Source organism: Pinus tabuliformis, chromosome 4_1, assembly GCF_031772625.1.
Source record: "Pinus tabuliformis cultivar Carrire ecotype Pingquan chromosome 4_1, CPIR1, whole genome shotgun sequence".
Classification (NCBI taxonomy): domain Eukaryota; kingdom Viridiplantae; phylum Streptophyta; class Pinopsida; order Pinales; family Pinaceae; genus Pinus; species Pinus tabuliformis.
Genome location: NC_142303.1, coordinates 983,983,485 through 984,006,167, shown reverse-complemented (window position 1 = coordinate 984,006,167; position 22,683 = coordinate 983,983,485). Strand labels below are relative to the sequence as shown.

At 42.9% G+C, this 22,683-nt stretch overlaps 1 protein-coding gene across 2 annotated transcripts in view; it reads left to right on the top strand.

Annotated features, from left to right (window-relative positions):
* The first annotated feature begins 2,574 nt into the window (after positions 1 to 2,574).
* Positions 2,575 to 22,683, top strand: part of LOC149179429 (acyl-acyl carrier protein thioesterase TE3, chloroplastic-like) — a 150,236-nt gene continuing 130,127 nt past the window's right edge. The window contains exon 1 of one of the 2 annotated variants that reach the window (XM_089423830.1): positions 2,575 to 3,035. In XM_089423830.1, the coding sequence (XP_089279956.1) occupies positions 2,815 to 3,035 (221 nt within the window). In that variant the 5' untranslated portion in view covers positions 2,575 to 2,814. The remainder of the gene's footprint in view (positions 3,036 to 22,683) is intronic. The other variant, XM_089423829.1, reaches the window with a different exon arrangement.

The following is a 22,683-nucleotide window of genomic DNA, read 5'->3' as shown; positions in this document are numbered from 1 at the left end:
AAATTCAAGCCCTTTGCTGCAGATTTTTATGGAAGGGTAGCCAGCCGGGCAAGATATTTGCTTGGGTCAAATGGGACGCGCTGATTCTGCCTAAGAAGTGGGGGGGATGGGGACTTAAAAAACTTGATGAATTCTCCACTGCTCTTGCTGCAAAGCTAGGGTGGCATCTGCTCACAGCTGACAGCCTTTGGACGAGAGTGACAAAATCTAAATACATCGCCTCACTTCAGATTTTGGATTGGATCAGGAGACCTATTAGAAGCACATCTAGGATTTCGACTATATGGAAAGCTGTCATTAAGGCATTGGATCCTATCAGGGCAAGACTCACCTGGAGAATCCACTCAGGACAAAGAGTATGGGTTGGAATTGACCCGTGGATCGGGTGCGGGAACACACACAACTACCTGTGGACCTTCTATTGCAGCTACACGAACATAATGTCACTCATATTGCTCATATTGCTGATGAAGAAAACTCCACCTTCCTACATCAAGCCTAGAAAACAACTCAACAACTTAACATTCCCCCACAATGGCACCAACTTTGGGAGGATTACACTCAGGCACTATCTGAAGCTCATATTCGCATATCTAATGAAGATGATGAGATTATTTGGGCCCTCTCAAAATCTAGAAGATTCTCTCCAAAAGATGGATATTTGGTGCTGTCTGAGACTAAGAAGCCACAGATCATTGAAGCATGGTGGCAACATCTCTGGAAGCTGAAGGCTCCACCACGAACCAGATTGCTCATGTGGTGCATCTTGAGAAATAAGATCCCTACTGGGGATAATCTCCTCAAACGAGCACAATACGGGCCACACTGGTGCTGCCTCTGTAAATGCGATATTGAATCTATAAATCACCTATTCCTTGACTGTGTGGAAGCCCGTAAGCTGTGGGAATTGGTCATACATGATGTCACCCCCCTGCAACTAGACTGCTGCATCTGTTGCAGAGGCCTGGAATATATGCTTTACCACTGTTACCTCCCCCAAGCTGCGTAACCTTCCAGTACTGACTTCTTGGGCTATTTGGATTGCCCGTAAGAGCCTCATTTTTCAGAACTTACCTCCTCGCTGGCCTACCATTGCGGCCAAGGTGCTAGCTAATTATGCTCTCATCCCAGAAGACCCTCCTCCCTAGAGACCTAGAAATATCATCCCCAAACACATTGATTACAGCACGCTGTGGGCTTACTTTGATGAGGCCGTGCAGGAGAATGGCTGTTGGTGGGGGGGGAGAATTCTACATATCTCTCCACAACACTCTTTTAGCATGCTTATGGGATTCAGAAGAGGCACAAATAATTTTGCAGAATTATCAACAACAAAACATCTTATTCATTTTGCATTGGAGAAAAATTGCAGAGACTTACAATTATTTGGGGATTCCAAAATTGTTTGTGATTGGTTGAATAGGATTGCTAGATGCTCTACTTACTCATTGAGTCATATTTTGGAAGAGACTCTGAGACTGATTACATTTTTTGACTCATTTACTTGCAAACACATTTTCAGGGAGCGGAACGCAGCAACTGACGACCTTTCCAAAGAAGCTGCGCTCTGGGAGCCGGGCACTCTGATGATCCGGGAACTGCTCGATGGAGCACACTATCAGTATTACCATCGGCCTTTTATGGACATTAATGCATAAATTTACAGGGCATATGGTTTTTTGATTATGTACATATATATCGTCTTTTGGACAGATCTGGTTTTTATATCATTTGTTTATCTTTCAATATATTCTGGATTGTTACCTCCCTGCGTGGATCAAGGTAACAACATTTTTGATCAATGGTTTCTTGATGATGACAACTGGTCATTGACATGTTCAGCATATGCATATGCATCTACAAAATGTAATTTCTCTCTTTAATGAAATTACGATTTTTCCTATGGGAATTTTTATTTATTTATTTAGTCAAATCTCAATGTTTTCTTCATATGAAAATATTATTTATTTAGTCAAATCTAAGGGTTATATTATAACGACTATTTTTTTTGTTCTCTTCATCCATTTAACTTGATGCCAAGATCTTGTTCTTCCTCTTATCGTGACGATGAACCACACTCATGATTCAAAATTTTGATGATATGATTTTTATCCAAAATTTTCTTACTTTTCATAATATAAATCACAAAACCCTAAATTCAATTATCTCAATATCTAATAATTTTTTTTACCACATCAATATCCCTTATTCTCCATTATTATATCTTTCATATATTTTCATTAACTACCTCATAAAATAAATAAATAATATAAACCTATCTTTCATCTCGATATTATTTCATTAGAATATATATTCCCCACACACTCATTTTCATTATTATTTATTTTAATTCAACAACTAACCCTAACAACCATTTTCATTATTTTGTGGTGATCGGCCAACACCTTTCTAACTGTCATATTTATTGATGTTTTGTGATTTGGTCAACTAGATCTAGAACACTCCTTACCATTATTTTGTGGTTCGGCCAACTAACACACATTGAGCCAACTAAGATCTAGAACACTCCTTACCATTATTTTGTGGTTCGGCCAACTAACACACATTGAGTACCTCGTTTGTTTTTCCTTTGAAAGGTTAACCTTGGTCTTCCAAACCTACAGAGTGGCATGATACATCTCAACTGGCTTTTAACATATGAATGGTGCACTAGTTCGTTCCAATCTCATGTATGAAAAAATAGCGACACGAGAGTTGTGCGCTCGTGCGTGTTGAGGTGGATAGGGATCGCGGAAATCGATCAATTTTGAATTTTGTTTCTCATTTATTTTGGTTTGAGTGTCCAGGGACGAGATGGCCACAGCAATGGGTACAGTATCAGGTGGAATCTCAGTGGGAGTATGCCCCAGGTATCGTCCTGTTCATTGCAGCAGCTTCATTCAAAGTCCCACCCAAAAATGGTCGAGGGCACTTCAATTGCCTTCTCTTCGCTCATCCTCTTGTAATCCCTTTTTTAGAAGGGCATTGCCTCCCATTGCCAACATGCACAGCATGGATCTTTTCGGAGCCAAGGGGTACGTTTTGCTTTCTTGCATTCTTCCATCCGATCTTATGTTATACAAAATTGAGATAAAAAATTGTGGGTATGTTTACACATGACACCATCCCGTTAGCTAAAAACTTAAAAGAAATATGGAACGGATTCAAAAACTTCTCATAATCTGCAATCTGAGAATAAAGCCCTGATTCTCCTGATCAAAGAGAGAATGACTTTCATATAACGTAACGCCATCATCCAGTACTTGAGATGCAAAAGCAAAATAAGAAATAGGAGAGGAGGTTATTTCCCAAATCAAAATAAGAAAAAAAGGAGGAGAGGTTGTTGCTGCGTGGAGCCTTAAAAATAAGTAACAACCCCACAAGAATAAAACAAAACACACTTGGAGCAAGGATTGAACAAAATGTTTATAGTTTTGGCGAATAAATGAAGAATTCCATTCAAAGACAATAATAAGATTAATACTATTATAGAAATATAATGAAGGAAAATATTTGGGAATTACCGCTAAGAAGAAACTCCTTTATTACAAAGAAGCAATCGACCCTGTTGCAGAAAAACACCTTTATTACAAAATTGCAATCAACCCTAACCTAGAAAGCAGATCTACTTTGCAAAAGTGACAAGCTGGAATAGAAATAGTATAATTACAAAAATTAGGACAAACTTGCATAACCTATGCACTGGAACAAGATGATGGATGCAATCCAGAATCCTCTGGGGAGAAGGAACCTGTGCATTCTGTAAAATGTAAACCATAGAACCTGTCAATGCAAGTTATATAAGATAAAAAACATTTTCTCCTCGATAGACCAACCTACAAACCCACTAGAAATACACAAATATTTGTAGTTATAACTCTCTCGGAGGTATAATTATATTTATGTATATACTTGTGCATATATACAAATATTGTGCTTTATATGCTTGCCTATTTCTGTGAATGTATTGGTATATGCACACGTTTGTCTGTCTACAGACCAGCACAAAACTATCCCGTTGAATACATAAATTCTGTCTCACTGTTTTTTTTCTTTATTTTCTTTTGTTTTATAGTTAAAACTATTTTAAGTGGAGAGTTAAAACCTTCGACTAAGAGCCACAACTCACTGGCACCTCTTCCGTAAAAGTTACATAGCGTTTGCACCTGGTCTCATCTGGGTAGAAGACCACTTTAACACATGAAGCACCTTTAATAGTACTTTCACAATTTCAGAGAACGAACGTTGTTGCCTTTATCACAACCCACACGTCAAAAGAACTTTGGTCAACTATATTTTCATGGTGAGCGAGCCTGGGCCCTGGTAAGTTTTCAACCGAAGTCATCTTTGCTGCAAGCAATCCAATCTGTTACTAGACCGCAACTTGACACCCCATTCCACTTGAATATTAGTGGGGCTAGGGGATTTTACTAGAAAGATCAATATAGCCTGGTATTAGTGTTGGGTATGTTATATTCTTTCCATGACTAGCTTCATGCACTTTTACGTTGTGCCAGGCATAGCGGGGCAGCAGGCTCCCTTGCTAGGGGTTTGTAGGGGGGCAGTAGCCCCCTTGCATGGGGTCCGGGCAGTGTCCTGGGAATTTTTTATGCGGACCCAATAATAGTTGGGCGGACCCAAGGATGGGGGTAGACTCAAAGATGGTGGGCAGACCTACCCATGGTTTCATGCATGTTTTTTGCACATGGTTTTGGGCATGATGGTTTTTGCCCATGGTATTTTGTAGATCCGGTCAAGAGAACTATGGATATGTTTTAATGGTTTATGAATGATTCGGCATGTATATAACATATTGTAACATTGAAGGGAATATAATGAAAAGTCAATCTGATTTTCCCAGTTTGGGTTTTCCTTGTATATTTTTATGTTCTCACCATTGTATGCTTTTTTTTGTCTATTTTTTAAGAATACGGTTGCAGGTAATTTCTGTACAAGGTTAAAACCTACAGTTAGAAGTTTTTGGTCATGTCCTTTTGCAGACTATCTATTGATCTATCTATATATATTTTGTTTTGATAAACTTCTTGAAACGATGTACTACCTTGAAATCAAGTCTTTTAGTACAAATTGATATTTCCTGATTATTTTTCATGCTTCTTCCAAAATATGTAAACCAGAGCACATGTTGTCAGTCTTTGATTGTCTTTAATGCACAGATTGCCTTGCCGTGTCTGTGCATATGATATATCACATGTTTCATATTTCACTCTTGACTGAACAAGAAAAATGTTTACATGGTAAAATCGAAATCTACTCAATCTAATTCTAAACAGACCATTAACAATCTCAGACAGCCGTGTAGCTTTCCCCTTTTATCAAAAGACGCAACTGATGAATTGGAATATTTCTCAGAAATTGAACAGAGAAGAAACAGTACACATAAGAAGAGAATTGTCAAGTTTGCATTCAATCAAAATCATAATATGTCATCTTACATTTATACAAAAGGAGAGGAAAGACGTTACATAACCTCTTCTCATCTATTTATTGTTAATCGTAAAGTACTTTAATGTACTATGTAAAGTAAATGCTAATTACTAAAGAATGATTCTTATTATTAATTGCACCAACATACTCAATGTGCATTCTGGAAAATACACCAAGCTTGTCTCTAAAATTCACACTGTTATTTGGATCGAGTGGCCTTTTGAAGATGTCTGCAGTCTGCTCTTGTGTGGTACAATATTCAAGTTCAACCTCTTCATATTTTATGATGAAATAATAATGTACATCAATGTGATTGTTGCACTCATGAAGTATAGGATTCTTTGCTAATTTTAAGACATCTTAATTGCCAGAAAAAAACCATGCCGGCTTGGTTTGTTCGAGCATCAAATCTCCATATATTTTTCTAAGCCAAACTGCCTTACATGCTGCTTTTTGTTACTGCATAGTACTTTGCCTCGGTAGAAAAAAGAGAAACAACATGTTGTATTTTGCTAGCCCATGAAACTGCACCTGTTCCAATACTGAGCACATAACCAGTTGTTGATTTCTGGACATCCACTGATCTTTTCCTGTTAATTTTAGGTATGTTCTATGCTTAGAGCAATTTATTTCAATTTTCACAGTTAGCTCAATATCTTTTCCAGATTAGCAATCACATCAGCATTAAAGTAAATTGCAGATAGAACATAAACATAGATCGCAGAAGACAAGCCAAGACAAGAGGACACAAGATGTGGCGCTAGCCAGGGACAAACCCCAATGTGGGGAAACCCTTGATCAATTCTTCTTATATGTTCTTCAATAGTTCAGCAGAGAGAGAGAGATAGTACATATACAACAGAAGTCAACACTTTGACTTATCTAAATAAGAGCATAGATCATCTCTAAGTAGATGATACATGAGGTAGCTGAACTCAGTTGAAGACATGCTGCTTCAACTGATTCTCCCAGGTGACTCCATCACCATGCTGCACCTATCATTGTGCTGCTCCTCATCATCATGCTGCACCTATCATTGTGCTGCTCCTCATCATCATGCTGCACCTCATTGTGTTGCACCATGCTGCACCCATCATCAGTATGCTGCATCTCATCATGCTTCACTAATCATGACTGTGCCCATCACTGTACTGCATCACGTACCATTCCTGTCTCATGTGCCATTGCTGCACCATGTTGCCACACTGCTGTCCCATGTGGCATGCTGAACCATGTTGCCATACTGCATGTCCCATGTGCTTGCAGCACCATGCTTGCCACTGCTGTCCCATGTGCTTGCTGCACCATGCTTGCCATGCTGTCCCAATGTGCTTGCAGCATCATGCTTGTCATGTTGTCCCAATGTGCTTGCAGCACCATGCTTGTCATGTTGTCCCAATGTGCTTGCAGCATCATGCTTGTCATGTTGTCCCGCTGTACCATGCCATTGCTGCTGTCATGTGGCATTGCTATGCCTTGTGACATTGCTGCACCATGCTGTCACACTACTAGCACTGCTGTCCCACTGTTAGTCATTGCTGCTCCTATGTGGCAGTATATAGAATCTCCTCATCAATGAAGAGACCTTTCCAATCAAACAAGTCAAAGCACAAGTTACCATACTTCTGCACTTCTGTTTATGGGCAGTGTTTTGGTCACTGGTTAGGGCTCCCACTGTAACCTACAACAACCCAATAGTCATGCCCAAAACACACCTTAAATTATGCGGCCTCCTTTCCTCTTCAAGTTATGTGACTTCACTGCTTGAGGAGGCACCTACAGCTCTATGTTTGACCCTCAAAATAACACCTACTGGCCTGCGTCCTAATCACAACAGAACAGTCCCTTACTCGGCCTGTTTCAGGAGGAATCCTTGCGTCTACTAGCCCATATCAGTCCCTTACTATTTCGGCCCTCCAGCATGGTACTTCGGCCCTCCTTCTAGCACTCTGTTACCTGAAAATGTCCCTTCAAACTCGCTGGCCTGTCTTCCTAACTGCGGCTAGGGCACCTGCATATTTGGGCAGCATGAATAGGCCTGCTATATCTCTCCTTTATGCAGCGTAGAGGGCAGGTTGGGCAGCGTATAGAAGTAGGGGTCTCCTCCCTTGAATTGCAGCTAGATCATCCTCCTTAGGACTGCAGCTAGGGCATCCTCCTACATCTAGGGCTTCATCATCTAGATTTCTCTTGCCACTAAAACCCAAAACAAGTGGAGAGAAATCAAGAATGAAGTGTGTGTAGAAATGACTATCAGGTCACCTCCTTTTATACTAAAACGTTGAGCACATGAGGGGTTATTTTGGTTGCTAGCCGACCTTGACGAATTGTCCCATAATACAAATAAATTCATATCTCCATAAATACTTATCGGAATTGGACGATATTTAGATCAATCCTACACCTCTCGATGAGAGGGATCCAAGAAAACTATCAGCTGCCATAAATAAGATGACCCACATGGAGTTTGGCCCTAGTTGTCAATTTTAACACTCCCTCTCAACTAGGGAGAACTCCATCCACTGATCCTTCTGCCAGACTATACTATCGCAGCCAACAGTGCCCTGCACTGCTTTGCTCTGTTGAACCATGAAGAAGAAGAATTGATCGAGAGAATGTCTCATACCATTCTCCACTGACCCAAAGTCAGTTCCATATGAAGAGAGTGTGTCATACCACTCTTATTGATCCCAGATCAGTTCCAAAAGAGAGTGAGTTATGTCATTAAGAATCAGTTCCAAAAGAGAGTGAGTTATGTCACTCTTAATGGCCCGAAGTCAGTTTCATTGATCCTAGATCAATATCAAAAGAGAGTGTCTCAAACCACTCATACTGATCCTAGATCAATGGAGATCATCCTAGCAATAGGGAGTACGGTAGATACAACGATGCGTCCATCGATAGTACTACTATAGTCCCTAACCCTATTTACCTACTCATTGGCCAGATGAGAGGTACTTTCCATGAGTCCCAGACTGCATGGGTAGGATGCCTCGACAGGAGAACCACTCATCCTATCCATAAGTCGCCATGGGGTATCACAGGGGAAGGTTGAACCATTCTCCTTGTACACAGCGCACCATTAGGGGAGGGTGAGTCGCCCTATGGTCACTTGTTGCTCCAAGAAGTACCCCAAGCCCCTCGGAGCTCCCAGAGCTCAATGCATGCATCATGTAGGACCCTCATAAGAGGGTCTCTCAACGACTCCAAGTCGTTCTCGGAAAGTCACAAATTTGACTTTTCCTTGGGGCTTTGACAGAATGTGTGCGACTTGCACATCAGTCCCAATGCGATGGAGCCTTCTTGCTCATCGATGTACCATATCCCAAATAAGGTAGTATCTGATGTCTATATGCTGGAGCAATCATAGAATACGAGATTCCTCAATAATCGAATCCCCATCTGGTTGACACAGAAGATCATGGTGGTATCCATCATGTGTAAAACAGCTCACTGAAGAGCTTCCGCAACCAGGCAGCTTTACACGAGGTCATATCATAGCTATGTATTCGGTCTCAACGATGCTTAGAGCAATCGACTTCTGCTTCCTACTCATCCAGGATATCGAAGCAGAACCCAAAGAGAATCAACACTCAGAAGTGCTCTTGCGATCCTCCACACTGCCTGCCCAGTCAGCATTCGAATAATCATGCAGCTTCACATTTTTGGCAGTGTATCTCAATCCATGAGAGATTGTGCCCTGAAGATATCTCAGAAGATTCTTGGCACCAATCTAGTGAGGCTCAACCAAATATGAGCCCAACATGCTAATTGCAAAACATATATCCGGACGGAAGTTCACCAAGAACATCAATGCGAATGAGTTTATGAAACTCAGAGGCATTTCCCAAATCTGGTCCGGCATCACTATCACATAACTTCTGAAAGTTAAGCTCCATCGAGGTAGTCACGGGCTTGCAGTTTACCATTCCAAATCCGGAATCCAACTCCCTCTTACTTTTGCAAATGAGAGGGTCTGCACCTGTCAGAAAGAGGTTGTCCTCATAAGGTGCTAGTATGAGAGGTCTATCATCCACAACCTTCAAGCAATGGTTTGGATCAGCTTCACTCCTAGTGAATCTCAACTTCATTAGACAGCTATCAATCCTCTCATACTAAGCCCGGGGTGTTTTGCTTCAAGCCATAAAGGGCTTTCTTCCACCTGCATACATGAGATTCTCGATCATGAATCTCAAACTCCTCGGGTTGTTCCAAACCAGTGGACCTGCTACATGAGGGGAATGGGCCCCTTGTAAGATTTTCTTCTGGTACATCTCAATCATGTACCTTCATGCTCTTTTTGAATTTAGGCATCCCTATCACCATCTGACTCACATCGGGTAGGGCCCCATAATAAGTAGACCTCCGGTGCTATAGATGAGATGTGACAACTGACATGGTCCCCAATGGACCATCTTGCAACTCGATACAAATTGCCAAACCTGAACCCATGAGTAAAAGCATCTTTGAAAATTCTGTTTTCAAACACGTACATTTCCATCAATGAATGCCACCCTGAAACCTTTGACTTCCATTGCCGAAATGGACACCAGGTTCTTCTTGCGATTAGGTACATAAAGAGCTTCTTTTAAATGAATCGAGTTACCCTCATTCAATTGAGAGGTAACATTCCCTACACCCTTTCCGGGATAGGTGGCATTGATTCCAAGTATAATCCCACGGGTGTTTCCATCTTTACCAAATTAGAGAGAGCACCCTTCTAACGATGAAGTGCCTTGAAGCACTATAGTCAATAAGCCAGATTCCCATAGAGTCTGAAGGAGAGGGCCAATATAAGATAATGCTTCTTTATCTTATCAGAAACAACATTTGATTCTTCATACCTGGGGTTCCTTGCTTTCTTCGAAGAGTCGGCTATTTCCTTGATGACCTGCATTACCTGTCATTCCTTTGATCATTGAAGATGTCCCTGGAATGATTGTTTTCTTCATCAAGTGATGTGTCCCTGCCATTCGGACACTCCTTCGCATAATGGCCGAACTTATTACAAACAAGGCATCTGCCTTTCCTTCCACCCTTAGATTCGTACTTCCCATTGAAGTGATCTTTAGGTAGGCCATTAGAAGCTTCCGCTGCGCCATTCTGATAATGTTCTCTGCTTCGACTTCACCCTTGGTGAATTTGAAGAGGGATGAGGGACCCATTGAGCCTTTTGTCCTTTCCCAATTGTCTTTGGTGATTGCTCTTTCACTCTTGCTTGGGCTTTGTCTTCACCTCAACTCTGATACCATGTTAATTTTAGGTATGTTCTATGCTTAGAGCAATTTATTTCAATTTTCATAGTTAGCTCAATATCTTTTCCATATTAGCAATCACATTAGCATTAAAGTAAATTGCAGATAGAACATAAACATAGATCGTAGAAGACAAGCCAAGACAAGAGGAAACAAGATGTGGCGCTAGCCAGGAACAAACCCGAATGTGGGGAAACCCTTGATCAATTCTTCTTATATGTTCTTCAATAGTTCATCAGAGAGAGAGAGAAAGAGATAATACATATAAAATAGAAGTCAACACTTTGACTTATCTAATTAAGAACATAGATCATCTCTAAGTAGATGATACATGAGGTAGCTGAACTCAGTTGAAGACATGCTGCTTCAACTGATTCTCCCAGGTGACTCCATCACCATGCTGCACCTATCATTGTGCTGCTCCTCATCATCATGCTGCACCTCACTGTGTTGCACCATGCTGCACCCATCATCACTATGCTGCATCTCATCATGCTTCACTAATCATGACTGTACCCATCACTGTACTGCATCATGTACTGGTGCTGTCCCATGTGCCATTGCTGCACCATGTTGCCACACTGCTGCCCCATGTGGCACGCTGAACCATGTTGCCATACTGCATGTCCCATGTGCTTGCAGCACCATGCTTGCCACTGCTGTCCCATGTGCTTGCTGCACCATGCTTGCCATGTTGTCCCAATGTGCTTGTAGCATCATGCTTGTCATGTTGTCCCAATGTGCTTGCAGCACCATGCTTGTCATGCTGTCCCAATGTGCTTGCAGCATCATGCTTGTCATGTTGTCTTGCTGTACCATGCCATTGCTGCTGTCATGCGGCATTGTTATGCCTTGTGACATTGCTGCACCATGTTGTCACACTACTAGCACTGTTGTCCCACTGTTAGTCATTGCTGCACCTATGTGGCAGTATATAGAATGTCCTCATCAACGAAGAGACCTTTCTAATCAAACAAGTCAAAGCACAAGTTACCATACTTGTGCACTTTTGTTTATGGGCAGTGTTTTGGTCCCTGGTTAGGGCTCCCATTGTAACCTACAGCAACCCAATAGTCATGCCCAAAACACACCTTAAATTATGCGGCCTCCTTTCCTCTTCAAGTTATGTGACCTCGTTGCTTGAGGAGGCACCTACAACTCTATGTTTGACCCTCAGAACAACCCCTACAAGCTTGCATCCTAATCACAGCAGAACAATCCCTTGCTCGGCCTCTTTCAGGAGGAATCTCTGCGTCTACTAGCCCAGATCAGTCCCTTACTATGGCCCTCCAACATGGTATTTCGGCCCTCCTTCCAACACTCTGTTACCTGAAAACATCCCTTCAAACTCGCTAGCCTGTCTTCCTAACTGCGGTTAGGGCACCTGCGTATTTGGGCAGCATGAATAGGCCTGCTATATCTCTACTTTAGGTAGCGTAGAGGGCAGGTTGGGCAGCGTATAGAAGTAGGGGTCTCCTCCCTTGAATTGCGGCTAGTTCATCCTCCTTAGGACTGCGGCTAGGGCATCCTCCTTAGGACTGCGGCTAGGGCATCATCCTTAGGACTGTGGCTAGGGCATCCTCCTACATCTAGGGCTTCATCATCTAGATTTCTCTTGCCACTAAAAACCAGAACAAGTGGAGAGAAATCAAGAGTGAAGTGTGTAGAAATGACTATCAAGTCACCTCCTTTTATACTAAAATGTTGAGCACATGAGGGGGTTATTTTGGTTGTTGGCCGACCTTGACGAATTGTTCCATAACACAAATAAATTCATATCTCCATGAATACTTATCGAAATCGGATGATTTTTAGATCAATCTGACACCTCTCGATGAGAGGTGTAAGGACCTGCAGTCCTTGGTCACGTCCGGCTTGAAGTGCGAGCTCAACATAAAACGTGCGAAGATGTTAAGTGCGTGAAAGGTTGGGTGGACGAGTTTATATATGCGTGGGAGCGTAATGGAACACCCACGGGCCGACCAACAAACAAAGGAAGGCCGACATGAAGTTAAATGTATTTGCGATGGAAATGTGGGCGTGGGCAGGTCGGTTGGGCAGCCAAGACCTCGCCCTGCCACACGTATATATTGGAAAGGCGTTGGAGTCATTTCCACAATCACTCATTCGCTCAACATCTTCGCTCAAGGAGTAAAGGCGCAGGTCTAGTGCGCAAAACTAAGGAGAAGAGGCGCAGGTTGGGATGCGCCCATTCTTGGGCTTGGTTGCACGGTGAAGACGCGTTTAACTCGGTTGTGGGTGAAGGGTGCGGGCAGGAGCACCCGGTGGTTGGGTGAGGGCGTGCATGGGTGTGTGGCGCCCGATTTGTTCGAAGGTGCCTGACGGTGAAACGGAGGAGCGCCCGGTTTGTGCGACGACTTGGCACGGGTGTCTTGGTGGCTCGAGTGAGCGCCTGCCTATCGTGCAAGTGTGCATGGTGACTTGGTGAAGTGTTGAGATTGTGAACGGAGGTGTGTCTCGGTTAGAGGCGCCCGTGTGTGGCGACTTGGAGGCGCGCCCAAGTTGAGCAAACAACGCGATTGTGCGACGAGGTGAACGAAGGGTTGGTGAGTCATGCGGCGACCGTGCGGAGGTGCCGACGAGCTGGGCAATCGAGTTTGCCGAAGTTTGAAAATTGGCTAAGTGTAAATTTGGGGTTTCCCAAGATTTAACTTGTACTTGTAAAAGAAGATTATATATATTGATTCGGGCAGACTCATATTGTAGGGAGTTGCCCCTCCCTTTATACTGTTGTGCATTTCTCTTGTATAATGCTGTTTATGTGAATGTTATGGGCTTCACTTGTATAAAGGAAACATAATAATACTTGGTAACGAAAAATAAACTAAGTATAGAATGTTAGGCGTAGTCTACAATCGTAAGTATTGGTGAAAAGAAAACGATTGGTAGTGCCGCACCTTGTTATAAGCGGTTGGAAGACTACCGCAGGTGTAGGGGCGTGACAGTTGGGATCAGAGCTGGTAAACTGAATCAAGGAGCTGATTCTACGAAGACCAAAGACTTGGCAGGGAGCTCAAGTTTTGCAGGTGACAGGTGGAATGTCAGGGTGATTCAGGTGAATGGTGAAACAGGTTTAGCAGAGGAGATGCTTCGTGCTTGGGCCACGCTGAACGACAAGGCATGGCAAGTTTGGAAGAATGCGAAGGGAAGCTCTTGCTTACCTTATACAGGGTGAAGCGGTTGAAAGAAGAGAATCCTCGGATTCGAGAGAAGCTTGAATTCTTGGAAAAGAATGTTGAAGATGAACTTCTTCAACTTGGTTGGACAATGGAGCAAGAAGGAGTTGCAGATTGTGCCGACAAGGAAGAGGAAGCCATGATGATTGAGGATGTTGCAAATGTGACAACGATGGAGGATGAAGTCGAGATTGATCAAGTTGGACCAGGATTGTGTAGTTTGCAAACATGGATGGATGAGGACACTCCTATGGAGGAGCCTCATGATGATGATGATGTAAGTATTGTTGATACTTGTGTTTCACTTGAGCATTTGGTAGATGGACCGTATGCAGGGAAGAGCAAAAGCAGTTTGCCGATGCAGGGGAGCATCTTACCATGGATGTCTATGATGAGACCTTGTATGGAGAAGCAAGGATTGTTGACTGTTGCAGGACTTGTTGGGGTTGTTTGTGACCTTGTGATAGAAGGTACAAAGGCCGTGACAAGGGAGGAACATGATGATTGTTGCGGAGGATTGGGTCATGCTTTAGCCACATGAAGAATTGGCTAAGTGCCCGGCATGACTCATGGACAGATTTGAGGAGGGCACACACTTGAGGTATGATGATGCTTGGGTGGACTTCTCATGGCTGAGACCAAGAGCAAGTCTTGGTGGAACCTTCAGTGGGGGAGCTATGATGGAAGGGACTCATGATGATGATGATATGGTTGGGTGACCGAGTTCACTAGACTGAAGATTGCAAACTTGGATGAGGATGACCGATTGTTGTGATGGGTCTACTTGGTTGGACTACATGGGCAACTTAGTCATGGACATCAGGTTGGAGACATGGAGCATGGCAGTCTTATGCAGGGACATGATGCAGGAGCACTTGAAGAGGTGTCACTTATGGACATCCAATGAGGAGTGCCAAGGCAGGGATGTTGTGCAGGTGGATTTGCTGGTGTGACATGGAGATGTTTTACTTATGAGCCGATGGAGAGGTTGTGCACTTATGTACAACAAGGCCATGGACTTGGATGGATTTGTGAGCAGACTATGGAGCATTCCTACTACATGGAGAGCTGAGGCATCTTGCAGAGACCTTTGGGCCGAGACTTGTGTGCTTGCTGAGATGTTGGTTGGAGATGACTCATGGAGTTCATGATGACATGAGATTGTTGTGACTTCCAGGGAGACTTCATATATAGTGGACTTGGAGGATCTGATGCATTGAGGAGCTGAGGTCAGAGACTTTGATGCAGGATGGGGTGCATACTTTCAAGTACATGTATGGGAATGGCTTGAAAGAGTGACTTGATGTGGAGGATCGATATGAGACACTTTGAAGTGATGGAGTTACAACGATGATGATGCCTTGGTGACTACACTTGGGCATGGGTTGAGCCGAGACTCAACTACTTTGGACACATGGGAGCTGATTGATCTATGATCATGGGCAGCACATGGATAGATGAGACAGGTGTATACTTGTTTCTATGACAGACTTGAGGGATGGCACATTGCAGATATGATGGAGGTTGCTTCATGGACTTGGATGTGGCACATCGAAAGTCGAAGTTTGATGAGATGGTCTCTTCATATTGAGGAGGTACACATATGGATGATGATGTTGGGATAGATGTGGCTGATTTCAGGCAGCACATTGGTACCAAACATCATGGACAACATGTTGCAGATGAGATGAGGACTACTTCATGGACTTGAGCATGGCTTACACTTGTATGGAGATGGATTCTTGATCGAGTTGAGGATGTGACGGGATGTTCTGAGAAACGACTGATGATGGCATGAGGATGTACATTCTCATGGTTTGAGCGTGACAGTTGGATTAGCTACCCAACTAGTTCGAGTCATGAGGGGATCCAGTGTACAGAGATGTGATAGCATTATGTTGGAGTATCATGGCAGCAATTCACATGAGGATGAAACATGATGAGGTCGACACGATATGTTGCAGGAAGCATGTAGCTTGAGATGGAGGGACCAACCTTCCACGATGGAGAGCAGCATGTGGAGATTGCGACGAGATGGTCGATGGTCATGGATTGAGATGATTTCCGATGTATGGCATACCGATGGGGTGTATACCTTGGTATGGTGATCTTGGTGACAGATGGTTGCCGGGACGAGACATGGTGAAGACAATGGTTCTACATATGATGCAGAGATGTTTGCAATATGTGGAGGAGTTGACATCATGGGTGAGGCAGTTATTAATGATCTTGGTGGATGGCTACCAGGATGGTATGTTGTCGAGGACGACAACGACTTCAGGTGGAGGAGGATGTAAGGACCTGCAGTCCTTGGTCACATCCGGCTTGAAGTGCGAGCTCAACATAAAACGTGCGAAGATGTTAAGTGCATGAAAGGTTGGGTGGACGAGTTTATATATGCGTGGGAGCGTAATGGAACACCCACGGGCCGACCAGCAAACAAAGGAAGGCCGACATGAAGTTAAGTGTATTTGCGATGGAAATGTGGGCGTGGGCAGGTCGGCTGGGCAGCCAAGACCTCGCCCTGCCACATGTATATATTGGAAAGGCGTTGGAGTCATTTCCACAATCACTCATTTGCTCAACATCTTCGCTCAAGGAGTAAAGGCGCAGGTCTAGTGCGCAGAACTAAGGAGAAGAGGCGCAGGTTGGGATGCGCCCATTCTTGGGCTTGGTTGCATGGTGAAGACGTGTTTAACTCGGTTGTGGGTGAAGGGTGCGGGCAGGAGCGCCCGGTGGTTGGGTGAGGGCGTGCACGGGTGTGTGGCGCCCAATTTGTATGAAGGTGCCCGACGGTGAAACGGAGGAGCGCCCGGTTTGTGCGACGACTTGGCACGGGTGTCTTGGTGGCTCGGGTGAGCGCCCGCCCGTCGTGCAAGTGTGCATGATGACTTGGTGAAGTGTTGAGATTGTGAACGGAGGTGTGTCTCGGTTAGAGGTGCCCGTGTGTGGCGACTTGGAGGCGCGCCCAAGTTGGGCAAACAACGCGATTGTGCGACGAGGTGAACGAAGGGTTGGTGAGTCGTGCGGCGACCATGCGGAGGTGCCGACGCGCTGGGCAACCGAGTTTGCCGAAGTTTGAAAATTGGCGAAGTGTAAATTTGGGGTTTCCCAAGATTTAACTTGTACTTGTAAAAGAAGATTATATATATTGATTCGGGCAAACTCATATTGTAGGGAGTTGCCCCTCCCTTTATACTGTTGTGCATTTCTCTTGTATAATGCTGTTTATGTGAATGTTATGGGCTTCACTTGTATAAAGGAAACATAATAATACTTGGTAACGAAAAATAAACTAAGTATAGAATGTTAGGCGTAGTCTACAATCGTAAGTATTGGTGAAAAGAAAACGATTGGTAGTGCCGCACCTCGCTATAAGCGGTTGGAAGACTACCGCAGGTGTAGGGGCGTGACAAGAGGGATCCAAGAAAAATATGAACTACCATAAATAAAATGACCCACATGGAGTTTGGCCCTAGCTGCCAATTTTAACATTTCCCAATCAGAATCTGTATACGCAGTCAACTGAAGTGCATCACTTTCATCATATAATAATACAAAATCTATTGTACCTTTAACATATCTCAAATTGTCTTTACTGTTGTTCAATGTTCTACTTTAGTGTTTGTGATGAACCTGGATATGTAGCTGACTGGAAAACTGTGAATTTTAGGCAACAATGGTATGTTCTATGCTTTAGAGCAATTTTACTTCAATTTCTTTATTAGCCCAGTATCAATATTCAGATTAACAATCACATCAACATGATAGTAAAATGCAGATAGAACATAAACATAAACAAAAGAAGACAAGCCAAGACAAGAGGACACAAGATGTGGCACTAGCCAGGGACAAACCCCAGTGTGGGGAAACCCTTGATCAAATCTTCTTCTAGTCTTCAATAGTTCAGCAGAGAGAGATAGTACAATTTACAAATTTGATAATTTATAACAGCAACAAAAGAGCCCTAACCAAAAAAGTCAATGCTGGTCAATAGGGCAGATTTGACCTTAGCAAATCGGTCAACTTCAATCAACTTCAGCCTCCAAACAACAAGATAAAACAACCCTCAAAACAGTGAAATTCAACCCAGTCAAAGTCTAGTCAAACAATCCACCTGCAGTCAGACCTAGTTGCAGTCAACGCTGGTCAACAGTCAACATTTAGCCTCGATTTCTGTGCCCAGAAATGCGGTTTGCCCAAACAGAGATAGCCCTCACAAAAATGCAGTCAAAGGAGGTCAACGCATGTTGGTCAAACTGTCCAGAAATTTTGTCTCCTGAAATTTCGCTCTCCTGAAATTTCGGCCTCCTGAAAGTTCGGTCTCTTGAAATTTTGGACGTGTGGAGAGAGAGAGAGGCCCAAAAATCTGTACCCAATCAATGAGGAGAGAGAGAGTAGTGAAGGTGAGTGTGTCCAAATGAGGCTAAGTCACCTTCTATTTATATGCAACGTTGAGGATGAATAGACGTCACTGTTGGGCTTCTGAGCCTACATAAGTTTGCTGGCCGACCTTGACAATTTGACCATAATCAAAATAAATTCATAACTTCATTTGTACATGTCAGAATTGGATAGTCTTTAGATCAATCCTACACCTCTCGGAGAGAGGAATCTAAGAAAAATATCAGCTGTCATAAATAAGATGGCCCATGTGGAGTTTGGCCCTAGTTGCCAATTTTAACGAAAACTAAGATCTAGCCTAGTGGTAAGATAGTTCAAACTTCCCACTAGTTGACTATAAATTGATTCATTTGCTGAAAGTCTTAGGCTTTAGCCCTTTTTCCATAGGTTTAGATGAATTTTTACAATTAGCCATCTTATATTTGTAGTTTGTTTGTGAAGAAAAAACACTTTTGTTATTTTGCTGAACTTCTACACATAAGCAATAATGTAGGAGCCCTAAATTTGTCATGTTAAAAGCATAACATAATTCATATTTTACCTTTGTAATTGCTCCAACCTCACTAATGTTAAATTTCTTAACCTTAGAACTTGACAAATTATTTCTTTGCTGAAAATTAATTTTAATACAACTCATAGAATAAATGCACACACTGGGATTTTTAACTGGCAAAATAAAAATTATAGCAGAAGCGAATGAAACCAATTTCCACAACAGACCAAAATATTTTTTCCCGTCAAATTAGCTTCTCATTAAAATAATATCAAAGCTTACAAGGGCTCCCTTACTAGAAAATGACCATCTTAGAAATAATATAAGCTACAATAGAATTTCTGGAATTAATTGGGCACTTGTATGGCCCCTCCAGAAACCCTTGAATCAACCCTCGACCTATTGTTGGCTGCTCTGCGAGTCATACGACTGCCCTTGACCTCCACTTTGTGCACTCAACCTGCTGTATGGCCATTGTATGCCCTGCTTTGTGCCCTCTGCAAATCAACTTGACAAGTATAGCCACCCTCTCTCCCTCTGAAGCATACAACCTCCCCTTGGCTAATCTCTACCGCTACTACTCATTGCTTTTGTCTTCTCTAGGCTTGAGTCATTGTTCTTTGTGCCTCAATCTCTCACTCAGTTCTTATGTGTCTTTCTCCTTCACCTAGCCTTGCCTTTATAATCTTGAGTTATTGACCGAATAATTTAACCATTGATGACTAAGTCTCCATAATTCTAACTGCTCAGTGAGATTGTCGGTTGAGATTAAGTCTCGATCAGTGGTCAAGATTCATCTCATTCACTAATGTAAAAGCCTTTACATTTTATTAGATTAAACTCACTTTTATGAAGAACATTCATTTTAATAATTCCTCTAATTTAAATTGAATTTGCTAAGGTGATGACTTTGGATGAATTCCACTCATTTGACACTTAGACTTGTGTGGAAGTACCTGTCCAAACTAAAAACATCAACTCTCCTTTTTAGCGAGGAAGGTTATCAACGCCACTTCAAGCTTGTCTCTGTAAAACACAAGCGTCCCTTCAATTAAGCGTTTGGTCAGAATGTTTGCAACTTGCTTATTTGTGGAGATATATTGAAGCTTTACTGCCCCCTTTTGGATTCTGTCTCCGATGAAGTGATACTTGATCTCAATAGTGTTGTAGGAAACGCCCCATCCCCCGGATCAAAAGCCGGATTCGCAGCTTGTACGGATCCGTGGGTGATCCGGCCCCAGAATCACGGATTGGGTTGGAAAAAATGATTCCTGGTCTGTGGGAATTGTCTGGTTTGATCTGCGGTTTCGAACGTGCAAGTCGCGGCTCCGGGCCTGGATCACCCCGTGGATCCGCCGCGGATGGGGGCCGATTATGGGCGGATCCCGCACAGTTTTGAGGGCTGTCAACTGGTTTCGTGGGGCGGAACCACTAAATTGATTCTCTTTTTTTGCTTAATTGTGGTTGGGGGTGGGTTTAGCTTGGGTTAGGGAAAAGAATGAGGGGAATAAAACTCATTTCTCCCTCTTATTTCCTTACTCTTGTATTTTTGGAGAGCTTGGAGAAGAGAGGCTTGAGGAGAGCTTGGAGGAGTGAAGGAGGAGGAGCTAGGAGCAGTGAAGGAGGAGGAGCTTGGAGGAGTAAAGAAGGGCTTCCATCTACAAGAGCTAAAGAGGTAAGTGCAAACCCCAAACTCCCTCATTTTTCTGTCATTGTTGTTTGTATTTTTTCTCCTCCCTCTCCTACTCTTTCCCATTCTTTCTTCTTGCTCATTTAATTGCAGGTTGTCCACCACCTATATTCATATTCCAAGATGGTGTTCTTTTGGCTTCTATGTATCATTCCACTTTTGGTTTTCATGATGGCAAGGGGGAGTAGGAATAGAAGGGAAGAAGAACAAGAGGATAGTGGTCCCCATATGAGTGACCCAATGTATGATGAGGAGGAAGGGTTTGAAGAGGAAGGGGATGAACTTGAAGAGAACATTGAAACACTAGAGGGGAAAGCTGCATTGACACCCTTGTGGAACTATGTGACCAAACTTGAAGGGGGAAAAGGTGGTGGAAGCTACAAGTTTTTGTGCCCTCGTGGTTGTCATGAAGGAAAACCATATAGTGGTTCATATATCTGTGTGAGGAGGCATCTTTGTGGGGTGTTGGACAGTGATGACAAAAAGGGTGTTGTGGGGATACAAATTTGCCCAAACATTTCAATTGAACAAAGAAGAAAATACATCCAAATAGAGGAGGCTGCACAACAAAAAAACAAGAAACAAAAAACTCAGTCTGAATCAAGTGCAACCTCTAGATTTGGTAGTTCATCTCCTCATGGTACTTCTGCAACCTCTGGAAGTAGAAGAATAATAGGGGATTTCCTAAATGTTGCTGGGAGGGATAATGTGAATGGAAAGATAGTCCGATTTCTTTGTGCTTGCCGTGTACCATTCAATGTGCTTTGCTCTCCCTATTGGCATGATATGGTTAAGGCCATCAATGAAGCCCCAAAAGGATACAAGAGCCCCAACAATGAGAAAGCTAGAACAATGTTATTAGAAAGAGAAAAAGCAAAGGTTGAAAGAGCTTTGACACATTTTACAAATGAGTGGGTGGATTGTGGGAAATCCATTGTATCAGATAGGTGGATAAATATTAGAAACCAACATTTGATAAATGTTCTTGGTGTTTCTGCTAGTGGTGCAATATTTATTACATGTCATGGCTCCTCTGTTAGTGCAACTTCCCAAAGCGTTGTAGATCTCCTATTGCAATCAATCAAACATGTTGGTTCTAATAATGTGGTTCAAGTGATCATTGATAATGCATCAAATTGTAAGGCAATAGGACAAATTATTGAGCGTACTCATTGTTGATTTGGGGTAGCATCAGATGTGATTTAGCCATGAAAATTGGTGGAGAGGCTAAATCACATGAGATCTCCAAGACCCAGAAATGGTTTGGGTAGATTCTATCCGGTTAAGGAGATATTAAAATAATTAATATTTTTAATGGAGTTCCTAAGTCTAAACTTAGGAAAAATAAAATATTAATGGGTATTAATATAAAACTGGGTTAGAAGGTTCCAAATGACATGGATCAAGCCAAATCTAATCTTAGCCATTGATTAGAGATGTAATCTCGGCCGTTGAAGGACCAATAGGAAAAGTATAAGAGGAGGCTTGAGGGTCAGTTGGAGAACACATCAGAGTGATTAGTCATTCGATTTTCTAGAGTGGGGTTTGCTAAGAGAAATCGAATCAATGATTAGTTTGCAGTGAGGCGCAGTGAGTACAAGACGGAGAGGTAGAGATAGTGTCGGAAGACCAGCGCAGAGGCAGACACAGAAGCCAGAGGAAGCCACGTAGAGGCTATAGCAAAGACAGCGCAGAAGCCAGGAGGGCTTTCGTCATCCACGCAGAGGCTGCTAGAGTGACGCAGAGAGCTAGAGAGGTTGTGCAGAGCCTCAGAGAGCTGACGCAGAGGCCAGGAGGGCTGACACAATGCTTCAGTTGTGCTGGAGAGGGTTTTGTGGGGCAGATTTTCTGAATATCTGCTTCTGAACAATCACATGTACATAAGTAAAGTGCAGATAGAACATTAAACGATCAACAGAAAACAAGCTGAGACAAGAGACACAAGATGTGGCGGCTAGCCAGGGACAAACCCCAATATGGGGAAACCGTTTTATCAAATCTTCTTTTATCTTCAATAATTCAGCAGAGAGAAATAGTACATAAATCTGATTTACATCAACAGCAGCAAACCCTAGATCAGTGACATCGACATCATCGGCATCAGCGGCATCATCGGCATCATCAGCATCACCCGCATCACCGGCGTCAGCATCACCGGCATCGACATCACCGGCATCATCATTATTGGCATCACCG